The sequence below is a fragment of the Tachyglossus aculeatus genome, chromosome 1 (assembly GCF_015852505.1).
Source record: "Tachyglossus aculeatus isolate mTacAcu1 chromosome 1, mTacAcu1.pri, whole genome shotgun sequence".
Taxonomy (NCBI): domain Eukaryota; kingdom Metazoa; phylum Chordata; class Mammalia; order Monotremata; family Tachyglossidae; genus Tachyglossus; species Tachyglossus aculeatus.
This window is the reverse complement of record NC_052066.1, coordinates 4,881,090-4,902,606: the sequence shown is the minus strand read 5'-3', so window position 1 is coordinate 4,902,606 and position 21,517 is coordinate 4,881,090. Positions and strand designations below refer to the sequence as shown.

General features: G+C 49.9%; 1 protein-coding gene across 1 annotated transcript in view; it reads right to left on the bottom strand.

Annotated features, from left to right (window-relative positions):
* DES (desmin) overlaps window positions 1–12,493 on the bottom strand; it is a 32,039-nt gene extending 19,546 nt beyond the window's left edge. The window contains exons 1-2 of the mRNA XM_038772510.1: window positions 11,808–12,493; window positions 1,600–1,660 (exon numbers count right to left, since the gene is read on the bottom strand). Of these exons, the coding sequence (XP_038628438.1) occupies window positions 1,600–1,660; window positions 11,808–12,424 (678 nt within the window). The 5' untranslated portion in view covers window positions 12,425–12,493. The remainder of the gene's footprint in view (window positions 1–1,599; window positions 1,661–11,807) is intronic.
* Between the last annotated feature and the right edge of the window lie 9,024 nt (window positions 12,494–21,517).

Here is a 21,517-nt window from a genome sequence, read left to right as displayed (position 1 = left end):
TTAAAATGGGGATGAAGACTGTGAGCCCCCCGTGGGACAACCTGATCACCTTGTAACCTCCCCAGCGCTTAAAACAGTGCTTTGCACATAGTAAGCACTTAATAAATGCCATTATTATTATTATTATTATTATTATTATCATTAAAATGGGGATGAAGACTGTGAGCCCCCAGTGGGACAACCTGATCACCTTGTAACCTCCCCAGCGCTTAGAACAGTGCTTTGCACATAGTAAGCGCTTAAAAAAGGTCATTATTATTATTATTAAAATGGGGATGAAGACTGTGAGCCCCCCATGGGACAACCTGATCACCTTGTAACCTCCCCAGCGCTTAGAACAGTGCTTTGCACATAGTAAGCAATTAATAAATGCCATTATTATTATTATTAAAATGGGGATGAAGACTGTGAGCCCCCAGTGGGACAACCTGATCACCTTGTAACCTCCCCAGCGCTTAGAACAGTGCTTTGCACATAGCGCTTAATAAATGCCATTATTATTATTATTATTAGCACCTCAGCGGTTAGAACAGTGCCTGGCACATAGTAAGTGCTTAGTGAATACCCTAATTATTATTATTTTGAGAGGAAGCTGGGGTCAGTCGAGCCTGGGAGGGGGAGAAAGACCCTGGGGAGCGCCTTGTATCCACCTCCCCAAGGTTGGGTTGTCCAGTTGGGTCACCGCCACCTCCTCCCAGCAGATTCTGGGGCCCAGTCTGCCCCTCTAGGGCTTAGAACAGTGCTTGGCACATAGTAAGCGCTTAACAAATGCCATAATAATAATAATAATAATAATAATAATAATAATATAATAGCATTTATTAAGCGCTTACTATGTGCCAAGCACTGTTCTAAGCGCTGGGGAGGTTGCAAGGTGACCAGGTTGTCCCTCAGGGGGCTCACAGTCTTCATCCCCATTTAATCAATCAATTAATCAGTCATATTTATTGAGTGCTTACTGTGTGCAGAGCACCGGATTAAGCGCTTGGGAAGTCCAAGTTGGCAACATCTAGAGACAGTCCCTACCCAACAGTGGGCTCACAGTCTAAAAGGGGGCTCCCAGTCTAAAAGGGAATAATAATAATAATGGCGTTTATTAAGTGCTTACTATGTGCAAAGCACTGTTCTAAGCGCTGGGGAGGTTGCAAGGTGATCAGGTTGTCCCTCAGGGGGCTCACAGTCTTCATCCTCCTTTTAGACTGTGATCCCACTGTTGGGTAGGGACCGTCTCTATACGTTGCCAATTTGTACTTCCCAAGTGCTTAGTACAGTGCTCTGCACACAGTAAACGCTCAATAAATACGATTGATGATGATGATCCCCATTTTCCAGATGAGGGAATTAAGGCACAGAGAAGTGAAGTGACTTCCCCAAAGTCACACAGCTGACAATTGGCGGAGCCGGGGTTTGAACCCATGACCTCTGACTCCAAAGCCCGGGCTCTTTTCACTGAGCCACGCTGCTTCTCTTATCATTATTATTATTATTATTATTATTATTATTATTATTAATAATAATAATAATATTATTAGGCGAGCAGGGGCCGGCAGGGGCCGGGACCCAGGGAAGCAGCAGGGCCCGAGGGAGAGGGAAACTCACCGCCCGGAAGGCTGCTAGGTTGTTCTCCGCTTCTTCCTTCAACTGGATCTCTTCCTGGAGCCTGGATGTGACAGGAGGTAATAATAATAATAATAATAATAATAATAGTAATAATAATAATAATAATAATAATGGCATTTGTTAAGCGCTTACTATGTGTCAAGCACTGCTCTAAGTGCTGGGGAAGGTACAAGGTCATCCCTGTAGAGGATTAGGGTCAGAGACAGAGATGGTCATTCATTCATTCAATTGTATTTATCAAGCGCTTCCTGGGTGCATTCATTCATTCATTCATTCAATCGTATTTATTGAGCACTTACTGTGTGCATGCATTCATTCATTCATTCATTCATTCATATTTATTGAGTGCTTACTGTGTGCAGAGCACTGTACTGAGCGCTTGGGAGAGTACAATGTAAGAAGCAGTGTGGCTTAGTGGAAAGAGCCCGGGTTTAGGAGTCAGAGGACTTGGGTTCTAATCCCGGCTCCGCCGCTTGTCCTTGGGCAAGTCACTTCACTTCTCTGGGCCTCAGTTCCCTCATCTGGAAAATGGGGATTAAGACCGTGAGTCCTATGTGGGACAGGGACTGGCGTCCAACCCGAGCCGACTGTGAGCCCATTGTTAGGAAGGGATTGTCTCTATCTGTTGCCAAATTGTACTTCCCGAGCGCTCAGTCCAGTGCTCTGCAACCAGTAAGCGCTCAATAAATACGATTGAATGAAGGAATGAATGAAGCGCCTAGAATGGTGTCTGTCACCTAGTTCGTACTCATCATCATCAATCGTATTTATTGAGCACTTACTATGTGCAGAGCACTGTAGTAACTGGGGGCAGTTTCATCACGGGTGGCTTGGAAATGGACTCGGAGGCCCTTTGTACTTCCCAAGCGCTTAGTACAGTGCTCTGCACACAGTAAGCGCTCAATAAATACGACTGATTGATTGATTGCTTGATTCCATCACATTATTCATTCATTCATTCATTCATTCCATCTTATTTGCTGTACTAAGTGTTTGGGAGAGTGCAGTGGAACAATAAATAGACACATTCCCTGCCCACAATGAACTTACAGTCTAAAAGGGGAGAGAGACACTAATATAAGTCAATAAATGACATATATACATGTCCTTCTAGACTGTGAGCCCACTGTTGGGTAGGGACTGTCTCTATATGTTGCCAACTTGTACTTCCCAAGCGCTTAGTACAGTGCTCTGCACACAGTAAGCGCTCAATAAATATGATTGATTGATATATACATAAGCGCCGTAGGCCTGGGAGGGGGAAGGAATAAAGGGAGCAAGTCGGGGTAACAAAGAAGGAGATGGAAGACTGTGAGCCCGTTTCTAGACTGTGAGCCTGTTGTTGGGTCGGGACCGTCTCTATATGTTGCTGATTTGTACTTCCCAAGCGCTTAGTACAGTGCTCTGCACACAGTAAGCGCTCAATAAATACGATTGAATAAATGAATGAACAAATACCGCATTATTATTATTTTACAGATGAGGGAACGGAGGCTCAGAGAAATGAAGTGACTTGCCTGAGGTCACACAGCAGACAAGAAGGGGGGAACTGGGAGAGGAGTGAGCTAGTTATGGGCAGGGAATGTGTCCGTTTATTGTTAATATTGTCCTCTCCCAAGCCCTTAGTACAGTGCTCTCCACACAGTAAGCGCTCAATTAATAGGATTGAATCCCTGAACTCATGTCCTTCTGTCTACTTCTGATTGTAGTAGAATCAGCGTGTTATGAGGGGCAGAGGGAGAGAGGGGGTGAAAACAGGACAGGATAATAATAATAATAATGATGATGATAATAATAATGGCATTTATTAAGCGCTTACTATGTGCAAAGCACTGTTCTAAGCGCTGGGGAGGTTACAAGGTGATCAAGTTGTCCCACGTGGGGCTCACAGTCTTCATCCCCATTCTACAGATGAGGTAACTGAGGCCCAGAGAAGTGAAGTGACTTGCCCAAAGTCACACAGCTGACAATTGGCAGAGCCGGGATTGGAACCCATGACCTCTGACTCCAAAGCCCGGGCTCTTTCCGCTGAGCCACGCTGTTTCTCTGTTAAGTGCTTACTATGTGTCAGGCACTATACTAAGCGCTGGCGCAAGCAAATCAAGTTGGACACGGTCGCTGTCCCATGTGGGGCTCACAGTTTCAACCCCCATTTTGCAGTTGAGGTAACTGAGGCCCAGAGAAGTGACTTGCCCGAGGTCACTCAGGAGACAAGTGGCGGAGCGGGGATTAGAACCCACGACCTTTTGATTTCCAGGCCTGGGATCTATTCACTGTGTTATCCAATCGATCAATTCCTAGTTGGAGAAACTGATTGGAAAAGGAAAGGGGGCAAGAGGACAGGCTTCCTGGAGGAGGAGGAGGAGGAAGAGGAAGAGGAGGAGGAGAAGAAGAAGGAGGAGGAGGAGAAGAAGAAGGAGGAGAATTATCCTGATTGAGAACCAACCCACAGGTCAGGTGGGCCCTAAGAATGGCTAAATAATAATAATAATAATAATAATAAAAATAATAATAATGGCATTCGTTAAGCACTCAGTATGTGCGAAGCACTGTTCTATATGTTGCCAACTTGTACTTCCCAAGCGCTTAGTCCAGTGCTCTGCACACAGTAAGCGCTCAATAAATACGATTGATTGATTGATTGTTCTAAACACCGGGGGGGATACAAGGTGATCAGGTTGTCCCACGTGGGGCTCCCAGTCTTCATCCCCATTTTCCAGAAGAGGGAGTTGAGGCCCAGGGAAGTGAAATGACTTCCCCAAGTCCCACAGCTGACAAGAGGCAGAGTCAGGATTCGAACCCATGTCCTCTGACTCCCAAGCCCGGGCTTTTTCCACTGAGTCACGCTGCTTCTCCCTCAGGGGAATCAGTCAATCAATCAATCATCAATCAATTGTATTTATTGAGCGCTTACTGTGTGCAGAGCACTGGACTAAGCGCTTGGGAAGTACAAGTTGGCAACGTATAGAGACAGTCCCTACCCCACAGTGGGCTCACAGTCTAAAAGACTGTCTAAAAGGGAACTGTTTGGGTGGCCGAGAAGCAGTGTGGCTCAGTGGGTAGCTCCCGGGCCTGCGAGTCAGAGATCGTGGGTTCTCATCCGGCTCCGCCGCTTGTCGGCTGTGTGACTTGGGGCAAGTCACTTCACTTCTCTGGGCCTCAGTGACCTCACCTGGAAGATGGGGATGAAGACTGTGATCTCCACATGGGGCAACCTGATCACCTTGTAATCTCCCCAGTGCTTAGAACAGTGCTTTGCACGTAGTAAGCGCTTAACAAATGCCATCAATACTAATAATCCCGGCTCCGCCACTCGTCTGCTGTGAGACCTTGAGCAAATCACTTCACTTCTCTGGGCCTCAGTTACCTCATCTGCAAAATGGGGATTCAATGCCCGTTCTCCCTCCTACCTAGAAGGTGGGACTGGATTATTTTCCCTAGACTCTAGGCTCGGAGTGAGCGGCAAATGTGTCTACCAACTCTGCACACAGTAAGCGCTCAATAAATACGATTGAATGAATGAATGAATATCAATCTACCAGTCAGTGGTATTTATTGAGTGCTTAATGTGTGCAGAGCACTGTACTAAGCGCTTGGGAAAGTACACTATAACAGAGTTGGTAGACACATTCCCTGCCCTTCTAGACTGTGAGCCCCTTTTGGATAGGGATCGTCTCTGTTTGTTGCCGGATTGTACTTTCCAAGCACTTACTACAGTGCTCTGCACACAGTAAGTGCTCAATAAATAAGATTGAATGAATGAATGAATGAATGAATGAATATCAATCTATCAGTCAGTGGTATTTATTGAGCGCTTACTGTATGTAGAGCACTGTACTAAGCGCTTGGGAGAGTATACTATAACAGAGTTGGTGGACACATTCCCTGCCCTTCTAGACTGTGAGCCCATCGTTGGGTAGGGATTGTCTCTGTTTGTTGCTGGATTGTACTTTCCAAGCACTTACTACAGTGCTCTGCACACAGTAAGTGCTCAATAAATACAATTGAATGAATAAATGAATATCAATCTATCAGTCAGTGGTATTTATTGAGTGCTTAATATGTGCAGAGCACTGTACTAAGCACTTGGGAGAGTACACTATAACAGAGTTGGTAGGCACATTCCCTGCCCTTCTAGACTGTGAGCCCCTTTTGGATAGGGATTGTCTCTGTTTGTTACTGGACTGTACTTTCCAAGCGCTTACTGCAGTGCTCTGCACACAGTAAGCGCTCAATAAATACGACTGATTGATTGATTGATTGACTGAATGAATAACGATCTTACAGTTAGGGGAAGCAGCATGGAGTAGCGGATCGAACACGGGGCTGGGAGTCAGAAGGGCTTGGATTCTAATCCCGGCTCTGCCACTTGTCTGCTGTGTGGCCTTGGGCAAGTCACTTGACTTCTCTGGGCCTCAGTTCCCTCATCTGGAAAATGGGGGTGAAGACTATGAGCCCCATGTGGGACAGGGACTGTGTCCAACCTGATTTGATTGTAACCACCCCAGGACAATGCCTGGCACATAATAAGTGCTTAACAAATGTCACAATTAGTATTACTATTATAATTAACAATAATATTGTTCTAATATTTACATTAATTATTAGGTGATTAGCAAATACCACAGTTATTATTAATGCTCAGTGTGGCTTAGTGGAAAGAGCCAAGGCTTGGGAGTCAGAGGTCATGGGTTCTAATCCTGCCCTGCCGCTTTTCTGCTGTGTGACCTTGGGCAAGCCACTTCACTTCTCCGAGCCTTGGTTCCCTCATCTGTAAAATGGGGATGAAGACTGTGAGCCCCAAGGGGGACAACATGATGACCTTGTATCTCCCCCAGCGCTTAGAACAGGGCTTGGCACGTAGTCAGCGCTTAACAAATACCATTATTATTATTATTATTATTATAAAAATAATGGCATTTGTTAATGATAGCATTTATTAAGCACTGACTATGTTCAAAGCACTGTTCTAAGCGCTGAGGAGGTTACAAGGTAATCAGGTTGTCCCACTGGGGGCTCACAGTCTTCAACCCCATTTTCCAGATGAGGGGAGCGAGGCCCAGAGAAGTGAAGACTGTGAGCCCACTGTTGGGTAGGGACTGTCTCTAAATGTTGCCAATTTGTACTTCCCAAGCGCTTAGCACAGTGCTCTGCACACAGTAAGCGCTCAATAAATACGATTGATGATGATGATGAAGTGACTTGCCCAAAGCCACCCAGCTAACAAGTGGCGGAGCCGGGATTTGAACCCATGACCTCGGACTCCAAAGCCCGGGCTCTTTCCACCGAGCCACGCTGCTTCTCTAAGCAGAGTAAGTGTTAAGCACTCACCGTGTGTCAAGCACTGTTCTAGAGGGAGCGTACTCTCCCAAGCGCTTAGTACAGTGCTCTGCACACCGGAGGCCCTCAGTAAATAGCATTGATTGATTGATTGATTAGTACAAGGCCCACGGGGAGGGGGAGGGAGAGAGAAGAGCGGGAGAGACCTCCGCCTCCTAACCAATCACCTTGAAGTCCTGTCCGGGCCAGGGGAGGGGGAGACGGAGGACTGGATTCATCATCATCATCATCATCAATCGTATTTATTGAGCGCTTACTGTGTGCAGAGCACTGTACTGAGCGCTTGGGAAGTACAAGTTGGTAACATATAGGGACAGTCCCTACCCAGCAGTGGGCCCTCCCTCTTCCCACCCCTGCCCTCCCCCAGTTAGTTCCCTGGCCCAGAGAGAGGGAATAATACCATCCGCTAGCGCTTACTACATGTTCTAATAATAATAATAATAATAATAATAGCATTTATTAAGCGCTTACTATGTGCAAAGCACTGTTCTAAGCGCTGGGGAGGTTACAAGACGATCAGGTTGTCCCACAGGGGGCTCACAGTCTTCATCCCCATTTTACAGATGAGGTCACTGAGGCCCAGAGAAGTGAAGTGACTTGCCCAAAGTCACCCAGCTGACAAGTGGCGGAGCCGGGATTTGAACCCACGACCTCTGACTCCAAAGCCCGGGCTCTTTCCACTGAGCCACGCTGCTTCTCTAATACAAGGTCATCAGGTTGTCCCACATGGGGCTCAGGGTCAATCCCCATTCGACAGATGAGGTGACCAAGCGAAGCGACTTGCCCAAAGTCACCCAGCAGACAATAATAATAATTATAATAATTAAATATTATAATAATTATCCCCTTTTAGACTGTGAGCCCACTGTTGGGTAGGGACTGTCTCTATATGTTGCCAACTTGTACTTCCCAAGCGCTTAGTCCAGTGCTCTGCACACAGTAAGCGCTCAATAAATACGATTGATGATGATGATGATGATGAATAATGATGGCATTTATTAAGCGCTTACTATGTGCAAAGCACTGTTCTAAGCGCTGGGGAGGTTACAAGGTGATCATATAGAGACAGTCCCTACCCAACAGTGGACTTTTAGACTGTGAGCCCACTGTTGGGTAGGGACTGTCTCTATATGTTGCCAACTTGTACTTCCCAAGCGCTTAGTCCAGTGCTCTGCACACAGTAAGTGCTCAATAAATACGATTGATTGTTTATTACTCTATTTATTTTACTTGTCCATATCTATTCTATTTATTTTATTTTGTTAGTAAGTTTGGTTTTGTTCTCTGTCTCCCCCTTTTAGACTGTGAGCCCACTGTTGGGTAGGGACTGTCTCTAGATGTTGCCAACTTGTACTTCCCAAGCGCTTAGTACAGTGCTCTGCACACAGTAAGTGCTCAATAAATACGATTGATTGTTTATTACTCTATTTATTGATTTATTTTACTTGTTTATATCTATTCTATTTATTTCATTTTGTTAGTGTGTTTGGTTTTGTTCTCTGTCTCCCCCTTTTAGACTGTGAGCCCACTGTTGGGTAGGGACTGTCTCTAGATGTTGCCAACTTGTACTTCCCAAGCGCTTAGTACAGTGCTCTGCACACAGTAAGCGCTCAATAAATATGATTGATGATGATGATTGATTGATTGATCAGGTTGTCCCACGTGGGGCTCACAGTCTTAATCCCCATTTTCCAGATGAGGTAACAGAGAAGTGAAGTGACTTGCCCAAAGTCACACAGCTGACCAGTGGCGGAGCCGGGATTAGAACCCATGACCTCTGACTCCCAAGCCCGGGCTCCTTCCACTGAGCCACGCTGCTTCTCTCTGTCTCAATTCCCCCTTTTCCAGATGAGGGAACTGAGGCCCAGAGGAGTGAGGTGACTTGCCCAAGGTCACACAGCAGACAAGCGGCGGAGCCGGGATGGGAACCCAGGTCCTTCTGCCTCTCGGGCCGGGGATCTAACCATTAGGCCATGGAGCCCAGTAATAATCATAATAATGGTGGCATTTATTAAGCGCTTACTATGTGCCAAGCACTGTTCTAAGCACTGGGGCGGTTACGAGGTGATCAGGTTGTCCCACGGGCGGCTCCCAGTCTTCATCCCCATTTTCCAGATGAGGTAGCTGAGGGCCAGAGAAGTGAAGTAACTTGCCCAAAGTCACACAGCTGACAAGTGTGACTTTGAAGCAGCGTGGCTCAGTGGAAAGAGCCCGGGCTTTGGAGTCAGAGGTCATGGGTTCGAATCCCGGCTCTGCCAATTGTCAGCTGGGTGACTTTGGGCAAGTCACTTCACTTCTCTGGGCCTCAGTTCCCTCAGCTGTCAAATGGGGATGAAGACTGGGAGCCCCACGGGGGACAACCTGATCACCTTGTCACCTCCCCAGCGCTTAGAACAGTGCTTTGCACATAGTAAGCACTTAATAAATGCCGTCATTATTATTATTATTATTATTATTATTAAGTGGGGGGGGTAGGGATTTGAACCCATGACCTCTGACTCCAAAGTGGGCCAAAGGCGCACACACGGACTCCACACACACACACACACACACACACACACACACACACACACACACTCACACGCACACACACACTCACACACACACACACACACCCTTTCCTAGGCTCTCTGTGCCTGGGGCAAACTGAGTCTCCTCCTCCAGGGGAAGGGTCTGCATTGATCCCCCCCCCCACCTCCTTTCCCTGCCTGGTGCCCGGTGCCCCCCACCCTCGGCATCCCCCTGGCCCAGTGGGGCCGCAGGGCGGCACGAGGGCTCTGGGGTTCCCCCCTCCCCCCTCCCCCAAACGGTCACCCCCTCCCCCTCCCAGCCCCCCAGCCCCCAGCCCCGCCGGGGAGTGGGCCAGTGGGTGGGGTGGGGGGGCCTGCGCCTGTGAAGGCTGCAGAGCCAGGAGACCTTCCTTAGGGGCTCTAACCCCCTCTGGCCGCCCTTCATCATCAATCGTATTTATTGAGCGCTTACTGTGTGCAGAGCACTGGACTAAGCGCTGTACTAAGGGAAGCCCTTCCCTTCCCCTCTCCTGCTTCCCCTTTCCTTTCCCTCTTCTGTCTCCCCTTTTCTTTCCCTCCCTTCCCTTTCCTTTCCCTGCCTTCCTCTCCCCTCTCCTTCCTCTCCTGTTTTCCTTCTTTTCCCTTCCCCTTCCCTTCTCCTTCCCTTTCCTTCCCCACCTCCCCTTCCCTTCCCCTTTCCTGTCTCCCCATTCCTTCCCCTCCTTTCCCTTCCCCACCTCCCCTTCCCCTTCCCCTTTCCTGTCTCCCCTTTCCTTCCCCTCCCTTCCCTTCCCTTCCCCACCTCCCCTTCCCCTTCCCCTTTCCTGTCTCCCCTTTCCTGTCTCCCCTTTCCTTCCCCTCCCTTCCCTTCCCCACCTCCTCTTCCCCTTTCCTGTCTCCCCTTTCCTTCCCCTCCCTTCCCTTCCCTTCCCCACCTCCCCTTCCCCTTCCCCTTTCCTGTCTCCCCTTTCCTTCCCCTCCCTTCCCTTCCCTTCTCCTCCCCTCTCCTGACTCCCCTTTTTTCCTCCTTAACCCTTCCCCTTCCTCTCCTTTCATATCCCTTCTTCCCCTTCTCTTCCCTTTCTCCTCTCCTGTCTCCCCTTTCCTTCCCCTCCCTTCCTTTTCCTTCCCCTCTCTTGCCTCCCCTTTTTTCCTTTTTCCCTTCCCCTTCCCTTCTCCTTCCCTCTCCTGCCTCCCCTTTTGTCCTCCTTTTCCTTTCTCCTTCCCTTCTCCTTCCCTTCCCCTCCCCTCTCCTGCCTCCCCTTTTTTCCTCCTTTTCCCTTCCACTTCCCTTCCCCTTCTCTTCTCCTTCCCTTCCCCTCCCTCCCCTTTCATATCCATTCCTCCCCTTCCCCTTCCCCTCTCCTGTCTCCCCTTTCCTTCCCCTCCCTTCCCCTCTCCTGCCTCCCCTTTTTTCCTCCTTTTCCTTTCCCCTTCCTTTCCCCTTCCCTTCCCCTACCCTCTCCTGCCTCCCCTTTTTTCCTCCTTTTCCCTTCCCCTTCCCTTCTCCTTCCCTTCCCCTACCCTCTCCTGCCTCCCCTTTGTTCCTCCTTTTCTCTTCCCCTTCCCTTCTCCTTCCCTTCCCCTTCCCCTCTTTCCCCTCCCTTCCTTTTCCTTCCCCTCTCCTGCCTCCCCTTTTTTCCTCCTTTTCCCTTCCCCTTCCCTTCTCCTTCCCTTCCCCTCCCCCTCCTGCTTCCCCTTTTTTCCTCCTTTTCTCTTCCCCTTCCCTTCTCCTTCCCTTCCCCTCCCCTCTCCTGTCTTCTCTTTTTTCCTCCTTAGCCCTTCCCCTTTCCTTCTCCTTCCCCTCCCCTTCCCCCTCCCTTCCTTTTCCTTCCCTTCTCCTGCCTCCCCTTTTTTCCTCCTTTTCCCTTCCCATTTCCTTCCCCTCCCCTCTCCTGCCTCCCCTTTTTTCCTCCTTATCCGTTCCCCTTCCCTTCTCCTTCCCTTCCCCTTCCCCTCTTTCCCCTCCCTCCTTTTCCCTTCCCTTCTCCTTCCCTTCCCCTCTTTCCCCTCCCTTCCTTTTCCTTCCCCTCTCCTGCCTCCTCTTTTTTCCTCCTTTTCCCTTTTCCTTCCCCTCTCCTGCCTCCTCTTTTTTCCTCCTTTTCCCTTTTCCTTCCCCTCTCCTGCCTCCCCTTTTTTCCTCCTTTTCCCTTCCCCCTTCCCTTCTCCTTCCCTTTTCTTTCCCACCCCTGCCTTCCCCTCTTCCCCCCCACCCCGCACCCCATCCACTCCTCCTCTCCCACTCCTCCTCTCCCCCTCCCCTGCCCTGCCAAGAGGTCCCCACTCCCAGAGGTCAGAGGTCAGGAGGGAGCGGGGAGGACGGGCGGGCCTACCCACCTGGCCTTAAGCCTCTGTAGGTCATCGAGCAGGTTGTCCCTCTCCAGGTCGACCCTGGCCCGCTGGTTGGTGAGCACCTCGACCTGACGACGCAGCTCTCTCAGCTCCTCCTCGTAGATCTCGGCCACGCGGGTGGGCTCCCGGCCCTTGAGGCGGGCCACCTCGGCGGCCAGGGCGGCGTTCTGCTGTTCCAAGAATCGCACCTTCTCGATGTAGTTGGCGAAGCGGTCGTTCAGCTCCTGCAGCTCCACCTTCTCGTTGGTGCGGGTGGCCAGGAACTCCTGGTTCACCGCGTCGGCCAGCGAGAAGTCCAGCAGCTCCCCGGTCCCGTAGGCCCCGCCGGCGCCGGCGGAGGAGGACCGGGCGACCCCCCGTAGGAGCCCCCCGGCCCGCAGCCCGCCCAGCCCACCTCCGGTCCCGCCGGAGCTGCGGGACACCTGGTAGACCCTGGAGGTCATCGAGCTGGCCGAGCCCTTGGAGCCGAAGGAGGAGCGGGGGAAGGACGGGGAGGCCAGCGGGGAGCCCCCGGAGAAGCTTCCCGAAAAGCCAGGGCCGCCCCCGAAGGTGCGACGGTAGGAGGACACGCGCTGGCTGGACGACGACGAGGAGAAGCTCATGGCGGGGCGGGCCGGGGGGCTGCGGAGGCCTTGGCTGGACGAGGACCGGACGACGACCCAGGCGGAGTCGGGGGACACGAGGCCGCCCCGCCGGCCGCCCCGGCTATTTGTAGCCGTCCCGAGGTCGCCCCCCTCTCCCCGGCCCCCGGCCCGCCCCGCCCCCCGACAGCTGCACCGTCTCCAGTCCCCCCTGTCCGGCTGGGACGGGCGCCCGGCCTGGAGCGGGAAGGGAGAGGCGGGGGCTGCCTGGGTGTCCGCCTGGGTGGGGGAGGAGATGACGTCCCCCAGGCTGGGCAGAGACGGAGGAGGGGGTCACTCAGGCCTAGGGCGTTGAGGACACCACCCCCGGGTTGAAGGGCCCCAGGCCTAGCAGAGGAAGGGTGGTCACTTGGTGTCAAGTGTCCCCAAAGCTGGCCTAGAGAGAGCGGGACCCCACTCAGGCCCAGGTGGTGGAAGGGGAAATCCACCCCCGCAAGGCCTAGGAAGAAGAGGGGGTCACTCGGGATGTGGTGGGGAGGGGGAACCCCCCCAAACAATAATAATGATGACATTTATTAAGCGCTTACTCTGTGCAAAGCACCGTTCTAAGCGCTGGGGAGGTGACAAGGTGATCAGGTTGTCCCACGGGGGGCTCACCGTCTTCATCCCCATTTTCCAAATGAGGTCACTGAGACACAGAGAAGTGAAGTGACTTGCCCAAAGTCACACAGCTGACAAGCGGCGGAGCCGGGATTTGAACCCATGACCTCTGACTCCAGAGCCCGTGCCCTTTTCCACTGAGCCACGCTGCTCTTCAATTTATTAAGCGCTTACCCTGGGCAAAGCACCGTTCTAAGCGCTGGGAAGGTTACAAGGCGATCAGGTTGCCCCACTGGGGGCTCACGGTCTTCATCCCCACTTTCCAGATGAGGTAACAGAGAAGTGAAGTGACTTGCCCAAGGTCACACAGCTGACAAGTGGCGGAGCTGGGACTTGAACCCATGACCTCTGACGCCAAAGCCTACGGTGGAGGAGGGAGTCGCTCAGAGAGAGGGGACCATCCCCAAGCTGAGGGAACCCAGGTCGTTTGGACTACTGGGCCTTGGCTTGCTGATTCCCCAAGACCCCCGGGGCTGGCCCCCAGAAAGCCAAAGAGGCTACTGGCAGCGTGGCTCAGTGGAAAGAGCCCGGGCTTTGGAGTCAGAGGTCAGGGGTTCGAATCCCGGCTCCGCCACATGTCTGCTGTGTGACCTTGGGCAAGTCACTTCACTTCTCTGAGCTTCAGTTCCCTCATCTGTAAAACGGGGATGAAGACTGTGAGCCCCACATGGGACAACCTGATCACTTTGTATCCCCCCAGCGCTTAGAACAGTGCTTTGCACATAGTAAGCGTTTAACAAATGCTTAACAAATAATAATAATCATTATTATTACCAGCCACCTCTCCCCCAGCCCCCTCCAACCCCCCCGGCTCCCAGGACAGGGTTACAACACACTTGAGAAGCAGCGTGGCTCAGTGGAAAGAGCCCGGACTTTGGACTCAGAGGTCACGGGTTCAAATCCCGGCTCCCCCAATCATCAGCTGTATGACTTTGGGCAAGTCCCTTGACTTCTCTGGGCCTCAGTTACCTCATCTGGAAAATGGGGATGAAGACTGTGAGCCCCCCTTGGGACAACCTGATCGCCTTTGTAACCTCCCCAGCACTTAGAACGGTGCTTTGCACAGAGTGAGCACTTAATAAATTGAGAAGCAGCATGGCTCAGTGGAAAAGGGCACGGGCTTTGGAGTCAGAGGTCATGGGTTCAAATCCTGGCTCCGCCACTTGTCAGCTGTGTGACTTTCACTTCAATTCTCTTCAGTTCCCTCACCTGGAAAGTGGGGATGAAGACGGTGAGCTCCCCCGTGGGCCAACCTGATCACCTTGTAACCTCCCCAGCGCTTAGAACAGTGCTTTGCATATAGTAAGCGCTTAATAAATGCCATCATTATTATTATTATTACTTAAGGGAAGAATTTTAGAGAAGCAGCATGGCCTAGTGGCTACAGCCCTGGCCTGGGAGTCTAAAGGACCTGGGTTCTAATCCCGGCTCAGCCACTCGTCTGCTGGGTGACCTTTGGCAAGTCACCTCACTTCTCTGCGTCTCAGCTCCCTCATCCGTGAAATGGGGATGGAGACTGTGAGCCCCAAGTGGGACGGGGGCTGTGTCCGACCTGATTAGCTTGTATCCACCCCAGCGCTTAGTACAGTGCCTGCCACATAGACACGCTTAACAAATAATAACTATCCGGAAGCCCTGGGTGGGAGATCTGGCCAGGTCAGCGGAGTGGAAATCTCCGTCCGCGACCCCGGAGGGAAGGCTGGGTGGTCCAGTGGGTAAGGGTACAGATCCGAAAGCGCTGGGGTTGGGAGAGGGGGACCGGGAACCGCTTCGCAGGGCGACCTCGTGGCCTCGATTTTGTAACCGCTTCGGCAGGGTGACCTTGCGGCCTCGATTTCCCCGCCGCGCCCCGGAGCCAAGGGCCGGAGAGGGTTCGAAGACCCCCCTGGGTGTTGTCACAAACAGCGAGGTGGTTTCCCTGAGGACGGGCCCCCGCGTGATCCGGAGGCGGGGGGCTTCCCGAGGACTGGCTCCCAATGGGCCCGGCCTCCACAGAGCCGCCCACCCCCGGCTCTGACTCACCCTCTCCCCTGCCCCCCGGCAGAAGTCGGTCTATCTTGTCCCAAGTGAGAACGTCACCCCAACATACCAGACCGCGGACGTCGATATTTATAGAAGGGAGAGCTCGGCCAGGCCGGGGGAGGGGAGGCGGCGGGTTCCTCACGTAGGAAAGGAAGGTCCTCCCTGGATTCCGTCTTCCATCGGGCCTGTACTAGGCGCCGAGCGCCGTGCTAAGCGCTGGGGTCCACCGGCTCATTTTGGGTTAAGATTGTGAGCCCCACGTGGGACAACCTGATCACCTTGTATCCCTCCAGCACTCAGAACGGTGCTTGGTACATTGTAAGCGCTTAACAAATACCAGCATTATTATTATTATCATTATTTGGGGGGGGTTTAGGGTATTTGTTCATTCACTGATTCATTCAATCGTATTTATTGAGCGCTTACTGTGTGCAGAGCACTGTATTGAGAGCTTGGGAAGTACAAGTTGGCGACATCTAAAGACGGTCCTTTTCCAACAACGGTCTCACAGTCTAGAAGGGGGAGATGGACGACAAAACAAAACATGTGGACAGGTGTCAAGTCATCAGGATAAATAGAAATAAAGCTAGATTCATTCATTCATTCAATCGTATTTATTGAGCGCTTACTGTGTGCAGAGCACTGGACTGAGCGCTTGGGAAATACAAGTTGGCAACATCTAGAGACGGTCCCTACCCAACAACGGGCTCACAGTCTAGAAGGGGGAGACAGACGACAAAACAAAACATGCGGACAGGTGTCAAGTCATCAGGATAAACAGAAATAAAGCTAGATTCATTCATTCATTCATTCAATCGTATTTATTGAGTGCTTACTGTGTGCAGAGCACTGGACTGAGAGCTTGGGGAGTACAAGTTGGCGACATCTAAAGACGGTCCTTATCCAGCAACGGGCTCACAGTCTAGAAGGGGGAGACGGACGACAAAACAAAACATGTGGACAGGTGTCAAGTCATCAGGATAAATAGAAATAAAGCTAGATTCATTCATTCATTCATTCAATCGTATTTATTGAGCGCTTACTGTGTGCAGAGCACTGGACTGAGTGCTTGGGAAGTATAAGTTGGCAACATCTAGAGACGGTCCTTATCCAACAACGGTCTCACAGTCTAGAAGGGGGAGACGGACGACAAAACAAAACATGTGGACAGGTGTCAAGTCATCAGGATAAATAGAAATAAAGCTAGATTCATTCATTCATTCAATCATATTTATTGAGCGCTTACTGTGTGCAGAGCGCTTGGGAAGTACAAGTTGGCAACATCTAGAGATGGTCCCTACCCAACAACGGGCTCACAGTCTAGAAGGGGGAGACGGACGACAAAACAAAACATGTGGACAGGTGTCAAGTCATCAGGATAAATAGAAATAAAGCTAGATTCATTCATTCATTCATTCAATCATATTTATTGAGCGCTTACTGTGTGCAGAACACTGGACTGAGCGCTTGGGAAGTACAAGTTGGCAACATCTAGAGACGGTCCCTTCCCAACAACGGGCTCACGGTCTAGAAGCGGGAGACGGACGACAAAATAAAACATGTGGACAGGTGTCATCAGGATAAATAGAAATAAAGCTAAATTCATTCATTCATTCAATCGTATTTATTGAGCACTTACTGTGTGCAAAGCACTGGACTGAGCACTTGGGAAGTACAAGTTGGCAACATCTAGAGACGGTCCCTACCCAACAACGGGCTCACAGTCTAGAAGGGGGAGACGGATGACAAAACAAAACATGTGGACAGGTGTCAAGTCATCAGCATAAATAGAAATAAAGCTAGATTCATTCATTCATTCAATCGTATTTATTGAGCGCTTACTGTGTGCAGAGCGCTTGGGAAGTACAAGTTGGCAACATCTAGAGATGGTCCCTACCCAACAACGGGCTCACAGTCTAGAAGGGGGAGACGGACGACAAAACAAAACATGTGGACAGGTGTCAAGTCATCAGGATAAATAGAAATAAAGCTAGATGCACATCATTAACAGAATAGAATAGTAAATATGTACAAGTAAAATAAATAGAGTAATAAATCTGTACAAACATCTATACGGGGCTGTGGGGAGGGGAAGGAGGTACGATGGGGGGGATGGGGAGGAGGAGAGGAAAAAGGGGGCTGAGTGTGGGAAGGCCTCCTGGAGGAGGTGAGTTCTCAGTAGGGCTTTGAAGGGAGGAAAAGAGCTAGCTTGGTGGATGATGTGCTTACTGTGTGCCGGGCACTGTACTAAGCTCCGAGGTAGACACAGAGTTGTCAAGTTGGACGCGGTCCCCATCCCATGTGGGGTTCACAGTCTCCCCCAGCACTTAGAATGGTGCTTAGCACAAAGTAAGTGCTTAACAAATGCTATTATTATTATTATTATTATTATTATTATTATTATTATTATTATTATTATTCATCCCCATTTTACAGATGAGGGGACGGAGGCACAAAATAAGTGAAGTGACTCGCCTAAAGTCACACAGTTGACAAGCAATAGAGCTGGGATTAGAACCCATGTCCTCCTGACTTCCAGGCATTGTGGCTCAGTGGAAAGAGCGTGGGCTTGGGAGTCAGAGGTCGTGGGTTCTAATCCCGCTCCGCCACTTGTCAGCTGTGTGACTTTGGGCGAGCCACTTCCCTTCTCTGGGCCTCAGTGACCTCATCTGGAAAATGGGGATGAAGACTGTGAGCCCCATGTGGGACAACCTGATTACCTTGTATCCCCCCGGCGCTTAGAACAGTGCTTGACACATAGTAAGTGCTTAACAAATGCCATCATTATTAGTATTATTATTATTAGACCACTTGTGGGTGGGGAACATGTCGGCCCACTCTGTCGTATTGGACTCTCATTCATTCAGTCATTCAGTCCTATTTATTGAGCGCTTACTATGTGCAGAACACTGGACTAAGCCGTTGGGAAGTCCAAGTTGGCGACATATAGAGACGGTCCCTACCCGACAATGGGCTCACGGTCTAGAAGACAGCACGTAGTCCAGTGCTCTGCACACAGTAAGCGCTCAATCAATACTATCGAATGAATGAATGAGCGTCCAATATGACAGAGTTGGCCCACACATTCCCCACCCACAAGTGGCCTAAGAATAATAATAATGATAGTAATAATGATGGCATTTGTTAAGCACTTACTACATGCCAAGCACTGTTCTAAGCACTGGGGGGATACAAGGTAATCAGTTTGTCCCACATGGGGCTCACAGTCGATTGATAGACCGTGAGCTCTATATATGTCTCTATATGTTGCCAACTCGGACTTCCCAAGCGCTTAGCACAGTGCTCTGCACACCATCATCATCATCAATCATCAATCGTATTTATTGAGCATTTACTGTGTGCAGAGCACTGTACTAAGCGCTTGGGAAGTCCAAGTTGGCAACATATAGAGACAGTCCCTACCCAACAGTGGGCTCACAGTCTAAAAGTCTCACACAGTAAGCGCTCAATAAATACGATTGATTGATTGATTGATTGGCAGGGAACGTATCAGCAAACTCTGTTGTATTGGACTCTCCCAAACGCTCAGTACAGAGCGTTTTACAGAGGCGGAAACTGAGGATCAGAGAGGTTCAGTGACTAGCCCGGAGTCACAACTGCTGGGACTGAACTGAGCTCCCCTGGCTCCCAACCCCAAGCTTTTCCCATTAGGCCGGTGACCTAATTTCTGCCGCCTCCCTCAGATTCCGGGGTCCTAAGGAGCAGAGAATGGGGCGTCCAATTAGCTCTTCCGAGGTTCAATCAATCATTCATTCATTCATTCATTCACTGTACTAAGCGCTTGGGAAGTACAAGTTGGCAACACAATGGCAATCACTAGTATTTACTGAGCTCCTACTCTGTGCAGAATACTATGCTAAGTCCTTGGGAGAGCATAATGGAAACGTGATTCTGGCCCTCAAGGAACTGCCATGGGAAGTAGCATGGTGTTAATAATAATAATGATGGTATTTTTTAAGCACTTACTATGTGCCAAGCACTGTTCTACGCGCTGGGATAGAGACGAGGTCATCAGGTTGTCCCACATGGAGCTCACAGTCTTCATCCCCATTTTCCAGATGAGGTCACTGAGGCGCAGAGAAGTGAAGTGACTTGCCCGAAGTCACACAGCTCACAAGTGGCTGAGCCAGGATTATAATAATAATAATAATAATAATAATAATAATAATGGCATTTATTAAGCGCTTACTATGTGCCAAGCACTGTTCTACGCGCTGGGATAGAGACAAGGTCATCAGGTTGTCCCACGTGGAGCTCACAGTCTTCATCCCCATTTTCCAGATGAGGTCACTGAGGCACAGAGAAGTGAAGTGACTTGCCCGAAGTCACACAGCTCACAAGTGGCTGAGCCGGGATTATAATAATAATAATAATAATAATGGCATTTATTAAGCGCTTACTATGTGCCAAGCACTGTTCTACGCGCTGGGATAGAGACAAGGTCATCAGGTTGTCCCACGTGGAGCTCACAGTCTTCATCCCCATTTTCCAGATGAGGTCACTGAGGCGCAGAGAAGTGAAGTGACTTGCCCGAAGTCACATAGCTCACAAGTGGCTGAGCCGGGATTATAATAATAATAATAATAATAATAATGGCATTTATTAAGCGCTTACTATGTGCCAAGCACTGTTCTACACGCTGGAATAGAGACAAGGTCATCAGGTTGTCCCACGTGGAGCTCACAATCTTCATCCCCATTTTCCAGATGAGGTCACTGAGGCGCAGAGAAGTGAAGTGACTTGCCCAAAATCACACAGCTCACAAGTGGCTGAGCCAGGATTGAAATAATAATAATAATGGCATTTATTAAGCGCTTACTATGTGCAAAGCACTGTTCTAAGCACTGGGGAGGTTATCCCGGCTCTGCCAATTGTCAGCTGCGTGACTTTGGGTAAGTCACTTAACTTCTCTGGGCCTCAGTGACCTCATCTGGAAAATGAGGATGAAGACTGTGAGCCCCCCGTGGGACAACCTGATCACCTTGTAACCTCCCCAGCGCTTAGAACAGTGCTTTGCACATAGTAAGCGCTTAATAAATGCCATTATTATTATCATTATTATTACAAGGTGATCAAGTTGTCCCACGGGAGGGCTCACAGTCTTCATCCCCATTGTACAGATGAGGTCACTGAGGCCCAGAGAAGTGAAGTGACTTGCCCAAAGTCACACAGCTGACAAGTGGCGGAGCCGGGATTAGAACCCATGACCTCTGACTCCCGAGCCCGGGCTCTTTCCACAAAGCCAGGCTGCTTCTCTATTTTCTCTGCGTAGAGAATAGAGCGCCAGCTTGGGAGTCAGAAGGTCGTGGGTTCTAATCCTGGCTCCGCCACTTTGCTGTGTGGCTTGGGGCAAGTCACTTCACTTCTCTGGGCCTCAGTTACTTCATTCATTCATTCATTCATTCAATCATATTGGTTGAGCGCTTACTGTGTGCAGAGCACTGTACTAAGCGCTTGAGAAGTACAAGTTGGCAACATCTAGAGACGGTCCCTACCCAACAGTGGGCTCATCTGTAAAATGGGGATGAAGACCGTGAGCCCCGGGCGGGACAGGGACTGTGTCCGATCCGATTTGATTGCATCCACCGCAGCTGTTAGTACAGTGCCTGGCACATAGTGAGCGCTTAATACCATTGTAAATAAATAAATAAATAAATAAATAAAATAAGGAGCGCTATTGTGTGCAGAGCACTGGACGAAGCACTTGGGAGAGGACAATCAATCAATCAATCGTATTTATTGAGCGCTTACTGTGTGCAGAGCACTGGACTAAGCGCTTGGAAGTCCAAGTTGGCAACATATAGAGACGGTCCCTACCCAACAGTGGGCTCACAGTCTAGAAGTCTAGTCGTCAAGTCGTATTTTATTGAGCATTTACTGTGTGCAAAGCACTGTACTAAGCGCTTGGGAAAGTACACTACAACAATAAACAGTCAGTCGTATTCATGCATTCATTCAATCGTATTTATTGAGCGCTTACTGTGCGCAGAGCACTGGACTAAGCGCTTGGGAAGTCCAAGTTGGCAACATCTAGAGACGGCCCCTACCCCACAGCGGGCTCACAGTCTAGAAGTCTAGTCTAGTCGTCTAGTCGTATTTTATTGAGCATTTACTGTGTGCAGAGCACTGTACTAAGCGCTTGGGAAAGTGCAGTACAACAATTTTATTACTCTATTTATTGCTTTATTTTACTTGTACATATCTATTCTATTTATTTTATTTTGTTAGTATGTTTGGTTTTGTTCTCTGTCTTCCCCTTCTGGACCGTGAGCCCGCTGTTGGGTAGGGACCGTCCCTAGGTGTTGCCGACTTGGACTTCCCAAGCGCTTAGTCCAGTGCTCTGCACACAGTAAGCGCTCAATAAATATGATTGATTGAATGAATGAATGAACAATAAACAATCAGTCAGTA